Raw genomic sequence first — 15,309 nt, forward strand, 5'->3', positions numbered from 1 at the left:
GCCTTCTTCCCATTACTGTGACCCTGGAGGCTCAGTTGCCGTGGCCAGGACCCTGTGACATGTGCCCCCATCTAAGCAGGCCTCAGGGGTGAGAGCCAGAAGCAAGAAGGAAAGCTTCTAATGCCAGGACTTCTGTGGCTCCCTGTTCTGACTTAGGTAGGGGCAGATGGAAGCATCAATCCCACCCTTCCATCAGCTCTCTGGAAAAGTCGGAATCATCCTCGAGTTTGTGTTTCCTATTATTCTATTATGATTTTTTTTAATTTTCAGAAAAGGTGCACAATGTATGTGGAAGCTTAAAGAAAATTTTAAAAAAAATTTTATTTTAAATTTTTAAAATTCATCCGAGCCAGAAGCAAAGTGAAGGAAACACTTCCAACTGTGTTGTCATCAACAATTAATCCAAAGTCCAGGGTTGATGCTAGATATCCTGTAGATCTTGTGACTAAGAACAACTGGGGTCTGGGAGAAGAGAAAGCACAGGTACATCACGAACTCCTACATATTATGTGAGAAGAATGGATAAGAATGGATAAGATGGGAAATAGGGTGGTTTCCAGGGAAGAGGCTACTTGGGTACTCTTCCCTTTGCAAGGTTTGCTTGCTGTGTGAGAGAGCGGTGAGGAGTGCTTTGTAGGATAGGTAGGCCGGGTAGAGGGTTCTGGGGAGAAAATAAATATGTCTTTCAGGATAAAGTCCAAACTTCTAACCATGGCCTCTGAAGCCAATAGGCCTTTTTGGCTTTTCTGTAGGTTACATCTGCTATCATTCTCTCCCAACCAACATGTCAGGCTTTTGTCAGCTTCAGGGCCTTTGCATATGCTTCTCCCATTACTTACATTACTTGCCAACCAGCTTAAAATTTTTTTTTTATATTGTGGCAAAATATATGTAATATAAAATTTATCATTTTCACCAAGTACACAATTCAATGGCATTAAGTACATTCACAGTGTTGCCCAGTCATCACGCTTATCTAAGTCCAGAATATTTTCATCACCCCAAACAGAAACTCTGGAGCCATTAAACAATAACTCCCCGCTCCTGTGTCCCCCAGCCGCCCACCCTCATTCTACTTTCTGTCACTGAAAATTTGTGTTCTAGGTGCCTCATATGTGTGGGCTTGTATGATATTTGTCTTTATATGTCTGGCTTATTTCACTTGGCGTATGTAATGTCTTCAGGGCTCACCCATGTTGTAGCAAGAGTGAGAACTCCATTCCTTTTTAAGGCTGAGTAATATTCCATCCTGTGTATGCACCACATTTTGCTTATTCACTCATTTGTTGATGGAGTCTCCCTGTTTTGGGCATAGCAAGCTCCTTTTCATATTTCAAGTTTCAGCTTGAAAGTGTCAGGAGTGACAGTGTTCTCTTACTTAGTACCCAATATGTAAGTACTTGATTTATGATTCTTTGTATGGTTTATATCACTCCTACTGGACTGTGAATCTAGAAGCCCCGCAAGCATGGCGTCCTCCTCAGCACGATCTCTCACTCCCTGGCACAGTGCCTAGCATTCCTGAGAGCATACTGAAGGCCTGTGGAAGCACCCTGAATCCCCTCCAAAAGGCGGCACAGACCAAGGCAGGCATTATGGAGTTAGCTCCTCAACTGCCATCCCAACTCATCATGTGGCCAAGCCCTGCTGAAACCCTGGCCTCCTCTTTTGTTTCAGCCCTCGAGCTTCATGTCTTTTCCTGATTCCGCATCTTCTTACTTTGTCTTCTGTATCTCCACGTTTGCTTCTCACTTGGCATGACATCTCTGTGCTTTAATGAACCAGGAGTGAGGCCTTGCGGCTGACTCCTGGTTTTCCCTATATCTGTACATATGGCCCTCAAAAGGTGGGTAGCCCAGCACTGTGGGCTGATTGCAGAGGCAGAGTTTCTCCTTTGAGTTGGTTGATAAGAATGAGACATGGTTTCTAAAGTCTAATAGTAGAGCCTGATTCTCTAAAGAGGGTCAACCCTTTAAGGTGGTTTTCTATAAACATTGTCTCATCTGATCTTTAGAAATGCCTTGTGAGGTGATTTATTAGCTTATTTCTCATTTCACATATATTGTATTTACAGCTAATGGTGGGTATCATATCCCATTAAGAACCAGAGATAGGAAATGAATTAGCTAGTGTCGCTAGTTTATGTATTAAGATGAGAACCCAAGGCACTTTCTAGAAGGCAAATTCCATGTTGAAGCGACCCTTGTGAGTGCTGGAAATGGGAGGTGATGAGGAAAAGCAGAAGGGCGTGGAAGTACACGGTGTGGTACCATGTTGGAGTCAACTCTTCATCTTTTGAGATTCTCGTGGTAGAGCTCAATCTCATCTCTGCAAAGTTGGCAGCGTTTGAAAAAGTTTTGATGTAAGTTGGAACACAAATTCAGGTGAGCGGGTGGCAGACAAATTTTGTTGTGTTGCTTTCTCTGAAGTTTTGTCAGGGGTGTGGGGAGGGGGTGTGTGGAGAAGATTCACATCTAGACCTGGCCGCAAAGAGTGCTGTGATTGACTCGTGCTGTCTGCTGTGGGTGAGAGAGGACGACACAGTGGCAGCACACCGATCTTGTGTTTTTATCTTTTGTGTTCCAGGTAATTATTTGAAATAGATTTTTTTTTTTTTTGGTACCACACCACATACTGATCTTTTAAAACATTAAGGAGAACCATATTGACTTCCTGGGTGCGTGCAACAAATCTCTTGTGTTATCCTTTTTGCCAAGTAAGTGCCATTACCACATGTCACTTACAAATGGTTGGAGTCGGGTTGCCTGGGTGGCTCAGTGGTTGAGCATATGCCTTCAGCTCAGGGCATAATCCTGGGGTCCAGGATCGAGTCCCACATCAGGCTCCCTGTGAGGAGCCCACTTCTCCCTCTGCCTGTGTCTCTGCCTCTTTCTCTGTGTCTCTCATGAATAAATAAATAAAATCTTTAAATAAAAATAAATGGTTGGAGTCATTTGAGTGTGCAGAATGAATGAGGTTGCTGGTTATGAGACTACCACAGGGTGGTGAAGTGGGAGCTTGAGAATCAGCAAGAAACGTATTCACCATCATAATAAGAGGGTCATAATCTAGTGGGTAGTGGCAGGTAGTATTTCTGACAAAAATGTAAGATCTTTGTGAAACTTCCTACCATAGGGGGAGAAGGTCTAAAATTCTCCAGCTTTCATGTTACCTAATTTATTAGTTTTCATTTTAAATATTCTGTTTACAAGTAGAGCATTAAGATGAAGAGTTTTAATGTTATTTTTTGAGAAAAGAAAGATCCATGTGCAGCTCAAAGCGTCTCAACAACCATTATCACTTCTACAAATGGAAGATCCTTATGAGAGATACACTGATAAACTCTTTCTTCCCAGCACTCATTTTTTTCCCCCTAGCCTGTCAGCCCTGCAGTTTCTGAAGTCTTCGGATTCTAGCTGTTTTCGTACTAGACACCAGTTGTTGGCAATAAGTGTTGTTATGTGAAATGGAAAGTTTTTTCTTCTTCCAGGTGAGCTTCCTCTATGAATACGATCTGAAGGAAATGTATTGTTCATCGAGGCTAAAGTTCATAGAAGACTCTAGACTACAAATACATCAAAAAGTTATTATTATTTTTTTCTGCTGCCTTAAGGGCGAGTGGACTTTTTGGTACTAATGAGCTCATTAGCTTAGTTACAGCAGTTAATAAGCTACCCTTGAGAATGTGCTTCATGGATAGTATAACCCTCCTATTTTCCTTTGATGATCATAATAACATTTTCTAAATGCAAGTTGCCACATACCGAGATGCTGGATTCCAGCCCCCCACATTGATGATATGTGGAATTTAGGACTCAAATGATCCTGGAATGAGGCTCTAACTACATGTGGCCAAATTTAGGAGCATGCCAGAAAGTGTGTGAAACTGTCTTACGGTTACATTTTTCAGCCCATTCCTTAGGCCATAATTCTTATGTGTATACATCACAAGGACTCATGTTCATAATCATATTAATAACACATGATTGCAGGGGATATTCTCAAAATATGGGATGTAGATATAGTGCACGAAGAGCTTACCATTAAGAGGGAAAAGGGACATTTTTACAAATGAAGCAAATACAGGTCTACGTGCTGAATTATCTGATCTAGAACACACATATAGTGGAGACTCTGGTGTTAATCCACTAGACTGTTTGGACCCTTACAACCTGCCACAGCCCACTGATCTCTAGGTGATATGTAAATCTGCTTTGACTCTAAGGTGCAAGAGTGACATTTCTGTTATTGTTGTGTAGATGAAAGCTGATTTTAATATGATTTTCTTTAGTTTTCATACTTGTTTCTGCTCCTCTGCCAAAGCTCCCCGGCTAGTAGTTTATTTCTCTGGGAAGACTTTTTTTGAGTCAATTATCAGCATGTGGAATAGGTCTATCATTCATTCTCCTGGCAGTTGGCAAAACATCTGCCTCAATTTATGGACACTATTGGTCTGTTTTTTTCTTTCTCAGCTTGGTATTTATTGGTCTCTAAAACAGTTTTAGATGGTGCTTATATTATTCTGTTATTTCTGAAATCAATCACATTATTGTGCTGATGTTTATAATGAGAAGCAGCCAATGAGGATGACATTGGCCACACAGCCAGTTGTTGATTTAGATGCCACAGATTGCCAATACCTTTCATCAAATAGATTTCCTTCTGGAATATTTTCTTGGGTAGAATATTAAAGCTAGTAGTGTGGATAAACATTTTTACCTTCAAGATATGAAATAGAGTTATAGTCTGAATGTGGTCCTTGAAACTGGCACAGCACATCCCCCCTCCCCTAAGGAGACTTGTTTTGAAGCTGATTATTTGAATAAAATCACAGATAGTAGGATAGTAAAGACAAATTCCCAGCCATGGGGTCACCTGGGTAGCTTAGTCGGTTAAGTGTCTGACTCTCAGTTTCAGCTCAGGTCATGTTCCCAGGGTCCTGAGATCAAGCCCTCCATGGGGCTCTGTGCTCATCAGGGAGTCCGCCTGGGGATTCTCTCCATCTTCCCCTCCCCCCACTTGTGTGCTTTCTCTCTTTCTCTCAAATAAATAAGTAAATCTTAAAAAAATTTCCAGCCATGTTCATAATTAGTTGACTGTATTGCTGATACATAGCCAAATGTTGTTCCCTCATAATATAATTAGCTAGAGAAATGTGTGCTTAAATGAACACCCCTAATGCATATCTAATGCAGATTTGTGCTCCTTATTTTTCCCTTTCCTTTGAATATAAAACTGTTTTTAAATGGACTATTTCCTTGTGATATTGAGAACTTTGGGCATTTTGTGTAGAACCATATTTTTATTTTTTTTATTTTATTTTATTTTTTTTTTAATTTTTATTTATTTATGATAGTCACAGAGAGAGAGAGAGAGAGGCAGAGACACAGGCAGAGGGAGAAGCAGGCTCCATGCACCGGAAGCCCGACGTGGGACTCGATCCCGGATCTCCAGGATCGCGCCCTGGGCCAAAGGCAGGCGCCAAACCGCTGCGCCACCCAGGGATCCCAGAACCATATTTTTATTACCACCTATTGCAGCCTCTGTTGATTGGTTTTGAAGTATTTCTTAAGAGTAGTCACCTGCTTTCTTGGGTACCATTTGGTCTGAGTAGAAGTGGCAGTGGCTGCGATCTCTCTTAAGCATGATCGGAATATCTGTGACAGGGCCATGTGCCAGGACAGACCCAGGCCTGGTTCTGTCCCCTGTGTTATGGGGTTAAACAACAGTACTAAGGCAGCTTTAGGGTATCTCACAGATGTAGGGGTAAGTCTATTTCCAGCAGCTGTCTTGCTCTGGGAAAGCTGTTGGAAACAAGATTTGGCAGAGGAAGTTGTTGTAGAACCATTCCATACTGATTTGAATGCTCCTTTATGCAACTTTTTCTCCTGAGCTAACTTCTAAGCTCAGTCCTAATCAGGGTCTACACTGAACCCCTTTATTGTGAGGCTCCTCAGATTTAATGGACCTGGACTTTGGGGCCATACATCCCACGGCTTGAATACTAGCTCTATCTTTCACTAGTGGTGTGACTTTTGAATGAGACTTAAGCCCTTACGAGCTCTTAGGGGCTCTTAAGCTCCATATTCATATCTATAAACGACATGAGAAAAAACCATCTACCTTGCAAGGTTTTTTGTGAGGAATAAATAAGATAATATATATCTAATAGGCTTATGTTTAGGAGAATTTTGATGAATGCTATTATGATTAAAATGATTGAAGTCTGAACAACATTCCCAGGATTCCCTGGTAGAAAACTGAGATTAGTTTTTTGTGAGTCTGTTACTCTGCTTTCATTTACTTGGCGTTTGGAAGGTGTGTGTTACTGCTGTTGGGTTACAAATATAAAGGTAATGTATACTTGTTATTTGTACTTACAATTTACTGATGCCTCTTTCCTTCCTCAGGGGCTGTTATTCATTTCAAAGTAACATTTACTGCATCTTGAACAATGATAAAGCAGTAGCAAGCTATCAATGAACAATTATTTATTGAGTATTTACTATGCAAAACATACTATTTAAGCAGGCATGGGGGGGTACAAGAGATGATTAAATAAAGATTCTGTCCGTTACAAACTGGCCATATATTTGGGGAGACATAATATATTCATAGAAAGACATTAAGCCCTCAAGCATGTGATGATAAATGGTAGCTATTCATATTAGTATTTAATTTAGGTTCTGAGTTGAGCGTGTGCATAAAAATCAAACTTGGAACCTTGTAGAAATGTGGATGCCAAGAACCCAACTCAGTGCCACTGATTCAGAAGAATTATCTCTGGGTGAGGGGAGAGGCTGTGAGCCACCAGCATGGGTGTTTTTCCAAAGGTCCCTAGGCAATTCAGATGTACAGCAGCTGTTTAGAACCATGTGTTTAATCCAAGCCATGCTAGAATCTTCTCTAAATATCTCTCCGCAAGAGACTATCCAACTTGAGTAGCTATAGCATGGGATCTCAGAGAGTCCTCGTTGCCTGCCACTGGGCATCGCCTTGAGTTGCTGAACCTTAGTCCCTAGAGACCAAGCTACTACTCTCTCATCAACTCCCAAATTAATATTTGTGGTAATTAATCTTAAAAAATCTTGTATTTTTATGTGCCTTCCATTATTCTTGGTCATGTCCAAGGATGGAAGCCAATTTAGATATCTTCTGTACTCTTATACCTTTAGAATCTCTGCTTCTCCCTTAATCTGATTACCTATCACTGGGTTCCCAAACCTCTCCAATGTATTATTTAGAATTCTAGTTTCAAGGTCCATAAACCTACATAAACCTATACCCTCAATCTCTTCACTGCTGTTCCCTCTATTTCCTGCTATAACTGAACCCTGGCTTTAACTAGAAGATATTTTAGATGTCAACAATGACTGGGCAGCCTTATGAAACATTAACCACCTGTTCGGTTGGTTGCTTATGTACACACAAATATACTCATGTCTTGCAGTGTTTTGGGACGGTTGATATGTCTAAAGGTTTGATGCTGGGAAAAGCCTAATGAGGGCCAAGAAGCCTGGTGTCTAGTAAATGTGTATGAAAAGAAACCAAATCCCTGTGAGCAATATGGGACTTGCAAGGCGGGCAGGGTTGGAGGATTTATGAAATGAGCACCTGGTTCTGGTCCCATAACTGCTCATGATGTCAGTCTGCACTGATCAGAGACTCACTCTTCTTTTAAAATCTCGGAGGCGAGTGACTGGTCAGGTGGGTTGAGCTGTTGTATTGATGTTCTCATGAGAGTGTTCATGACAACAGATGAAAGCCTGCTCTGGGAGGCCTCCCTCAGGGAAAGAACTCTGGGTTCTTCAACAGACCAGGCGTTCACACTGGGATGGAGGCATGTGCAGTTCCATTAAACCCACCAGTTCTGTACTGGTAATTCATTTAAGAGAAGCTATCTTTTTCTAAGGCCAAGAGTGGTTGATGGGGATTTGGGAAAATGATACCATTTTATCTATCTTGAATTCTTTATCTCAATAAATGCACTTATATTTTATTTTTTTTAAAAATAGTTATTTACTTGAAAGGGAGGGAAAAAGAGTGTGAGTGAGCATGAGCAGGAGGGGCAGAAGGGGAGGGAGAGAGAATCTCAAGCAGACTCCTTGCTAAGCCCAGAGCTAGAAAATATTCCAATTATAAGATTATTTACATTATGAAGAATTCCTCTCACGACCCTAAGATCACAGCCTGAGCTGAAACCAAGAGTCAAACACTTAACCCACTGTACCACCTGGGCACCTCGCACTTACATTTTAAAAGCCTACATGTCAAAAGTGCCTAATTTTCTTGCCTTTCTACAGACTTGGGAGAAAACTAAAAATCAGAATGAATATCAAATGTTACATATATTTTTTTCTCTGCATTTGGGTCTAACTGGGACTCTTGGCTACATTTGGAATGATTATGGCCTCCTTATTTTAGATTTATTATGCTTTCTTGAATAAAATTGTGTCTATGAACTTCCCACGACTGCAGGAGGAATTAGCATGTCTGTTTCTTCCCTTTGTTTCTTTCCCTCATTGCTCAGAGTTTTTGAAATAATTTGGAATATTTGAAATATTTTCAAATTATTGATTTTTTTTTTTTACATTGTTCAACTTTTCGTTGTAGGATCCTTTACTACTAGATGTATCTTATCTGCACATCATGCTGATTTCATTGCTTTGCTAGTGTTTCTTCTAAAACCTGTCCTCCACTTTTCTGAGGATATTTATTCTGGTTCATTTATTGTTGTTGTTGGGCAGGAGTTTTTTTTTTTCCAGAAACAATACACATACGAATTTTTAAAAATTGTAAAATATCTGAAAAAGACTTTTAGTCTTACGTGAAATAGAATTTGGGTAAGTCTAAAATAGTAGCATCATACTCCAGTTCTTTCAGATAGTTTCTGTAAATATTCTAGTGTGTTCTAGTTGTCAGAGTTGCAGAGAAGAAATTTCATGTCAATTTTGTAATTCTAGGCTTGTCTTCCTCTATGCAATTGATTATTTTCTTTTATAGAAACATAAAGTGAAGGTTGAGACTGTATGTACTTTCCCTATTAATTTGCCTTAAAAAGTTCAAAGATTTTGTATATATTTCATTTAATAATCAGTTGGCAACAAAACTACAATTGCGTTATCATCTACTTTAGGAGTTTGTGATCTCATGATACATAGTAGAAGGTACCTGAAAATCTTAATATTTAAAAGAACCCTGGGATGGATTATTTCATTGACCAAGGAATTCTTCATAATGTAAATAATCTTATAATTAGAATATTTATTTAATCTTATAATTAGAATCTTATAATTAGAATATTTTCTATGTGTGAGTAAATTTCATTGACGTCAGGCATATCTCTTTACTTCTGAGCAGTCTTCTATATCTGCAACTGGATTTTTTTATGGGGTTCATGTTTTCTCTTTTCCCTTATGACTGGACTCTATCATTACTAAGTGTTTATTTCTATAATATGAATTATAAGGAAAGAAATGGGGGGTCATAACTAGTGCTGTGCTACTTCCCATTGCAGAAATCAACTGTGGCCATCCTCCGGAAGTGCAGCATGCGGTCCTGGTGGGGAATCACAGCTCCAGCCTGGGCAGTGTGGCTCACTATGTCTGTCAAGAGGGCTTTGAGAGCCTGGGAGGAAAGATCACTTCTGTTTGCACAGAGAAAGGCACTTGGAGAGAAAGTACTTTGACATGCACAGGTATGGACTCCATTTGGTGGGGCTTTTGTTTCCTGGAAGTGACACCCAGCAGGAGTGGTGGGACCTCCAGCTGCCCCGTTGCTCCCTCTGTGTACTCTGCCTGGCTGTGCCATTTACCTGACTGGGCACCTGGCTTGAGGTTTGCCAGCTAAATCCTGAAGATTTTGAGGATGGATTGGGAAAATAAAGTGCACAGAAAATTTCACACATATATCTTTGCAACTCACCTGAAATCACAGTGATTTCTATCTCCTCTACTTGGCTGGCTGAGAAATTTTTCTCCATGGACCATTTTCTTAGGGGGGTTGGCATACTCAAAAGTCCTAACTTAGCACACGTTGGCAGCTTTTCAGAGAAAAGGTGGTGTAATGGATAAAGAGGTTTTAGTGTTTATTTTTATTTAAAATTTTTTAATTAAAATTTTTTATTTTTTATGTTGTGTTAAATACACACAACAAAATTTACCACCTTAACCATTTTTAAGTATTAAGTATACTCACATTATTGTGCAACCAATCTCCAGACCCTTGTCATATTGCAAAAATGAAACCGTGCACTCATTAAACGTTACCTCCCCATTTCCTCCTCCCGGCAGCACCACCATTCTACTTTCTGTTTCTGTGGATTTGACTAATTTAGATACCTCCTATAAACAGAATTATGTAGTTTTTGTCCTTCTGTGAATGGCTTACTTCACTTAGCATCATATTCTGCAGGCTCATCCATGTTGTTGCAGATGATGGGATTTCCTTCTTTTTAAACACTGAATAATATTCCATTATATGTATTTACCACATTTTGTTGATCCATTCATCTACTGGTGGGCACTTGTGTTGCATCCGCCTTTTGGCGATTGTGAATAGTGCTGCTGTGAGCATGGGCATACAAATATCTCTGAGAGCCTGCTTTCAATTCTTTTGGGTATATACCCCATAACGGAATTACTGGTGAAAGGGGTTTGGAGACATCCGTTCAAATTCTAACAGTGTCATATATGAGTGGTGTGTCACCGGGTAAGGCATTATTTGCTTAGTTTCTTCATTTATAAAAGGGGGAAAATAAAGGCTGCTTTTCTTATTTCAAAGGGTTATTGAGAAAAAATCAAATGAGATCATCTGTGGAGAACATTTTGAAAAGGTTAAAGCCTACGTACATGTTAGGTCTTTTACTGAAATTATTGGCCTATCTTGAAGAAGGTCTTCTCATGACTCACAAGTACACACTTCTACATGTTTTATTTCACACCACTGCCTCCAAGTAACAAGGTGGGAGAAGGCAGTGACTCCGTTTATGACGGTTGGGCAGAAGGTGTGATAGGCAGTTGTCTCCTAGTATTGAATGTGTTGAATTCTAGATGTTGACTTGCTTGGCTCTAATGACAAATCTCTAAAGAGGGAAATCTCGACGTATCTTTGGTCTGGGTCTCTGATTTGACCTGAGGCAGGATTGTGGTAAGCATGTTTTGGGTCAAAGTTTTCCATAGGAAAGTCTAGCCAGAGCAAGCAAAACATGAGGACTGCTGGTGATTATTTGTCCAGAGAGCAGTGGTTCGTAACCATTTTGGGGCTAGGAATTTGGTGAAATCTATCAAATTGACTTAATAGATACCTATTTAGCTTACACTATGTGTAGAGGTACTTTGCTAGACACTACCTTCCTGGAATTTATGGGGCAGCAGGGTAAACGGGCTTTTCTCCAAAGAAACCTACATACACATATACATATAATGTCTTACAAACTCAGGATGTCTGGGGCTTCCGAAATTCTTGGGTAAAGCATCCCTGGAATAGACGAAGAATTCAGCTCTGCTGCTAGAGCCATCTGTGCCATGCAGTTCCCACATTCTCTCATCTCTACTACGATTGGAAGAGGATGTAGGCTAGAGACTGCAAACGTAGGGACAAAGAAGGGTAGACATGGGTGAGAACCCAGAGATCTAGTCCAGCCTGTTCATAGAGAGGTCTCGTTGACTTAACCCTACTCGCACAGAGAAACAAGGGCAGACCTGTAACTACCACCAAGGACTCCAGAGTCCCAGTCTAATTAGGGAAATCGAGAAGAGCTAATGCCATGTTGGACCAGAGTGATGGTCATTCCACCCTATTAGTGTATCTCTAGTGGCACTTCTAAGAACTGTTTGGAGGAAGTGAGGCAGCCGTCTCATGTGATGCTGAATAAAACATTTGGGGCAATGTTCCTGGCCCTGAGATACTCAGGGAGGCACTTGGTTAAGGGAGCTGGGCAGAGAGCTTCTGGACCCTCAGCCATTTGCTTCATTGCTCAAGCTGTTCTCCTTCCACCATTCAGAGTTCAGTGGGGGTACAGGGATTAGCCACTACATGAAAAACCAGTGGATCTGCATGGGGCATAGTAAGCTATTAATTAGCTGATGCTTGTAGAGCACTTTGAAGAACAAACATGTTATGTAACTGCTAATTATAATTACCGTCCTCAGCCTGCCACCTTTCACAAAGTCTGTGGTTCCAGCTGCAGCTGTTTCCTTGGGTTTATACAAGCTTTGATTTAAGGAGAGAAAAGGCATTTTCCCTGAGAGCTGTGATCTTTCTGGGAGGAGGCCTCTATGCCCTCAATCAAGATTGGCAGCTAAATTCAATTTCCGCAGATAAAGGGAGTGATTTGCATGCTGATTAATTCACCGTGCAGTGCACACGATCTGGGTGGGTAGGTAGGAGAGGCTTCTGGAAATGTAGTGAGAGATGCTGATTACCATGGCTCTTGCCCAGCTGAACCCCCTTCTGCCTTCTTTTCCCTGTTTTTCACCCATTTCTGCACGCCTCTCCTATACCACCTCCCTTTGGGTATTTTGTGTTTACCTTCTTTGATGTCCACTTCTGGATTTTCCTCCCATTTTCTGCTTTTCTGCCTAACGTCTGAATGCCTTCTACCTCTGCTCTGTGTTTTCATTGTTTACCCCTCTTTTTATACTTGAATGTTGAGTTCCAAATTGGGTAGAATAATTTATCTTCACGTTACTTGGATTGTTTTTCGTTAAGAATATTTTTGGAGGCCCTGCTTCTTTGGATTAGCAGCATGGATCTGTATATGTTTTTAATGGAGTGTGAACTCTGGCAGGGTGGAGGGACTCCCTGCCCCCCTCCTTTTTTTTTTTCCTTTAAGGCCAGTTTGGACTGGAACCTCCAGACAGCTGAGAATTAGGCAACCATTTTAGTGTCTGGAAAAACCCCAGGTGGAAGCTTGATGTTTAGTGGGTTGGTTTACCTCAAGATCAAAGAGGCTGATTCATTCTTGATAAGACTGTCCCTGGCTTTCATTCTGCTCAGGTCATTTGGCTTTTCATGTTTAGAATCTGAGTTAATAATTATAAGGTTGATGCTCACTCATGCCACACTCGTAGAAGGGTAACATCTCTGTTGAAACACAGACTGTTGACCAGCTGGGAGCGATTCTGAGCTCCCTACCCTGACTCAGGCCATGAGTCCAAATGCCTCTGGGCCTCCTGTTAGCCTCTGGCCCTCCTGTTTTGTTGTTCATCTTCCTTTTCAGCCTGGTAAGCTTTCACTTGCAGTGATAATGCAATTCAGATGGGAAACAAAGGTCAGCTGGAATAAATGGACACATTTATATAAATAGCCACATGGCTGGGATTTGTTTGAATATGTGTATAATGTTTGGACTGTCAAGCATTGTAGCTACCGTGGACTGTGTACCGACTTATATGCCTAGGGCTCTGCTGGGGGTCTTAATGCTTGGTTTCCTTTGTCCTCTGAAAAACCCTGTGAAGTGAGTATTGTTATTTTTCATTTCATAGATGAGTAACCTGAGACTCATAGAAGTTAGGCAAACTTTCACAGAGCCCTTCAGTAACTAGCAAATGGCAGGGATGGGATTTGAACTTCGGTCTGGAAGCCCAGAAAGCCCACGATCTCTCTCCTACCAGTGTTTCCCAAGCTCAAATTATTTGTATACTCCCCTGATAATGTTTGCCATAACAAAAGTATTTAATAATAATGCAATGTTAAGTTATTAAATTAATAATACATTTATTTAATAAGTTCCTTTTAATTTTAAATTTTAAATTATAATATAAATTCATTGACCAAAGATACTCCGTAGTGTATGTGATATTATGAGCTGGATGAATTGTGTATTTTTTCTAATATACACAAAAGTCAATACAATCCAACATATATACATTTATTCATGTGCCATAAAAAAATCATCCTAAGGTGGATAATGCATTTTAGAAAAGCACTCCTCTAAGCCATGCTACTTCTACCTATTGTATGTGACTCTAAAGACTTAAAAAAGAAAGGAAAAGAAATATAGCAGAACTCTTATAGCTAAGCATGCACTTATTCAAAGTAGTCACTTTGATTTCAGTTGATGCTGCCATTATCAGAATGTGTCCGTTTTGTAATCTCTGTTTGGGAATGGGCTTTGGAAGTAGTTTGTGGGTCCTAGTAGAAGATCAGTCATTAAATTTTGAAATCAGATACTATTTTTGACTAGAAATGATGTTGAGCTTGACCATCTGCTTGGGTCACCTGAATTTATTCTCTATGATCTTTTACTGTTTCCAAAAATAGAGAAAATGGATATAAAATTGGAAACCAACAGAGTCTGCTGGATCAGTTCCTGCCCACAGTGGGACTTCTGAAGCCTCTCTTTCTCTTCCCAGCCTATGGAAGGAGAGTCAGGCATCCAGCGCCTTCGCTCCACGGTAGCTCTCTCCCAAGGTCCCTGCTGACCACCTGTCAAATTCATGTTCTAGTTTCAATCTTCATTCCTCTTCACCTTTCCATGACATTTAGCACTATTGATCACATATCCGTACGTTCATTCATTCATCCACTCAATCAACCAAATAATAAGTATTAAAATAACTAAGGTACTTTATTAGGTGCTGGGGATAGAAAGACAAACCTAGTCTTTGCTATCATAGAGCTTGCATCCAGGAGAGATAGGCACTAAATAACCAATTACAAAATTCTTTAGTTATAAATATGATAAATACTGCAGAGAAATACTGGATGCTGGTTGAATACTAAAATATATACCTATTATATACGTACATTTATATACATGTGTGTACCACATAAAGAATCCAAAGCAAAGCAGAGGTACTTTATTACCCACTGAAGCTTTGGTTCCCCAAATCTTTTTTTTAAATTTTATTTATTTATTCATTCATGAGAGAGAGAGAGAGAGAGAGAGAGAGAGAGGTAGAGACACAGGCAGAGGAAGAATCAGGCTCCCCGTAGGAGCCCAATGTGAGAATCAATCCCAGGATCCTGGGATCATGCCCTGAGCCACCCAGGCCTCCCTTTGATTCCCCAAATCTAATGGGGAGTTCAATTGGATGGGGTTGGTGCCTCCTTTTTTTTTTTTTTTTTTTTTAAATCCAGTGAGGCCTAAGTGTCCTATAACTGGACAAGGCACAGCCCTGCTCTACCTATCTCTGGCTGAAGTCAAACTTGTCATGACATTTTGGACACTTTGTCAGGGGATAAAGGACTGTGTGAGAGAAGAAAGAGGTGGAGGCTTTCCTTGATACCATGATGACCTGCTCTTGTCCTTCTTGGATCGGAGGTGAGAAGGTTGTGGGGAATTGGTGGGAAGGAAAAGAGAAC

General features: G+C 40.5%; 1 protein-coding gene across 2 annotated transcripts in view; it reads left to right on the plus strand.

Annotated features, from left to right (window-relative positions):
- Window positions 1-15,309, plus strand: part of SUSD1 (sushi domain containing 1) — a 130,042-nt gene that overhangs the window by 30,901 nt on the left and 83,832 nt on the right. For both annotated transcript variants that reach the window (XM_072727672.1, XM_072727673.1), the window contains exon 6: window positions 9,518-9,697. In XM_072727672.1, the coding sequence (XP_072583773.1) occupies window positions 9,518-9,697 (180 nt within the window). The remainder of the gene's footprint in view (window positions 1-9,517; window positions 9,698-15,309) is intronic.

Source organism: Vulpes vulpes, chromosome 12, assembly GCF_048418805.1.
Source record: "Vulpes vulpes isolate BD-2025 chromosome 12, VulVul3, whole genome shotgun sequence".
Taxonomy (NCBI): Eukaryota; Metazoa; Chordata; class Mammalia; order Carnivora; family Canidae; genus Vulpes; species Vulpes vulpes.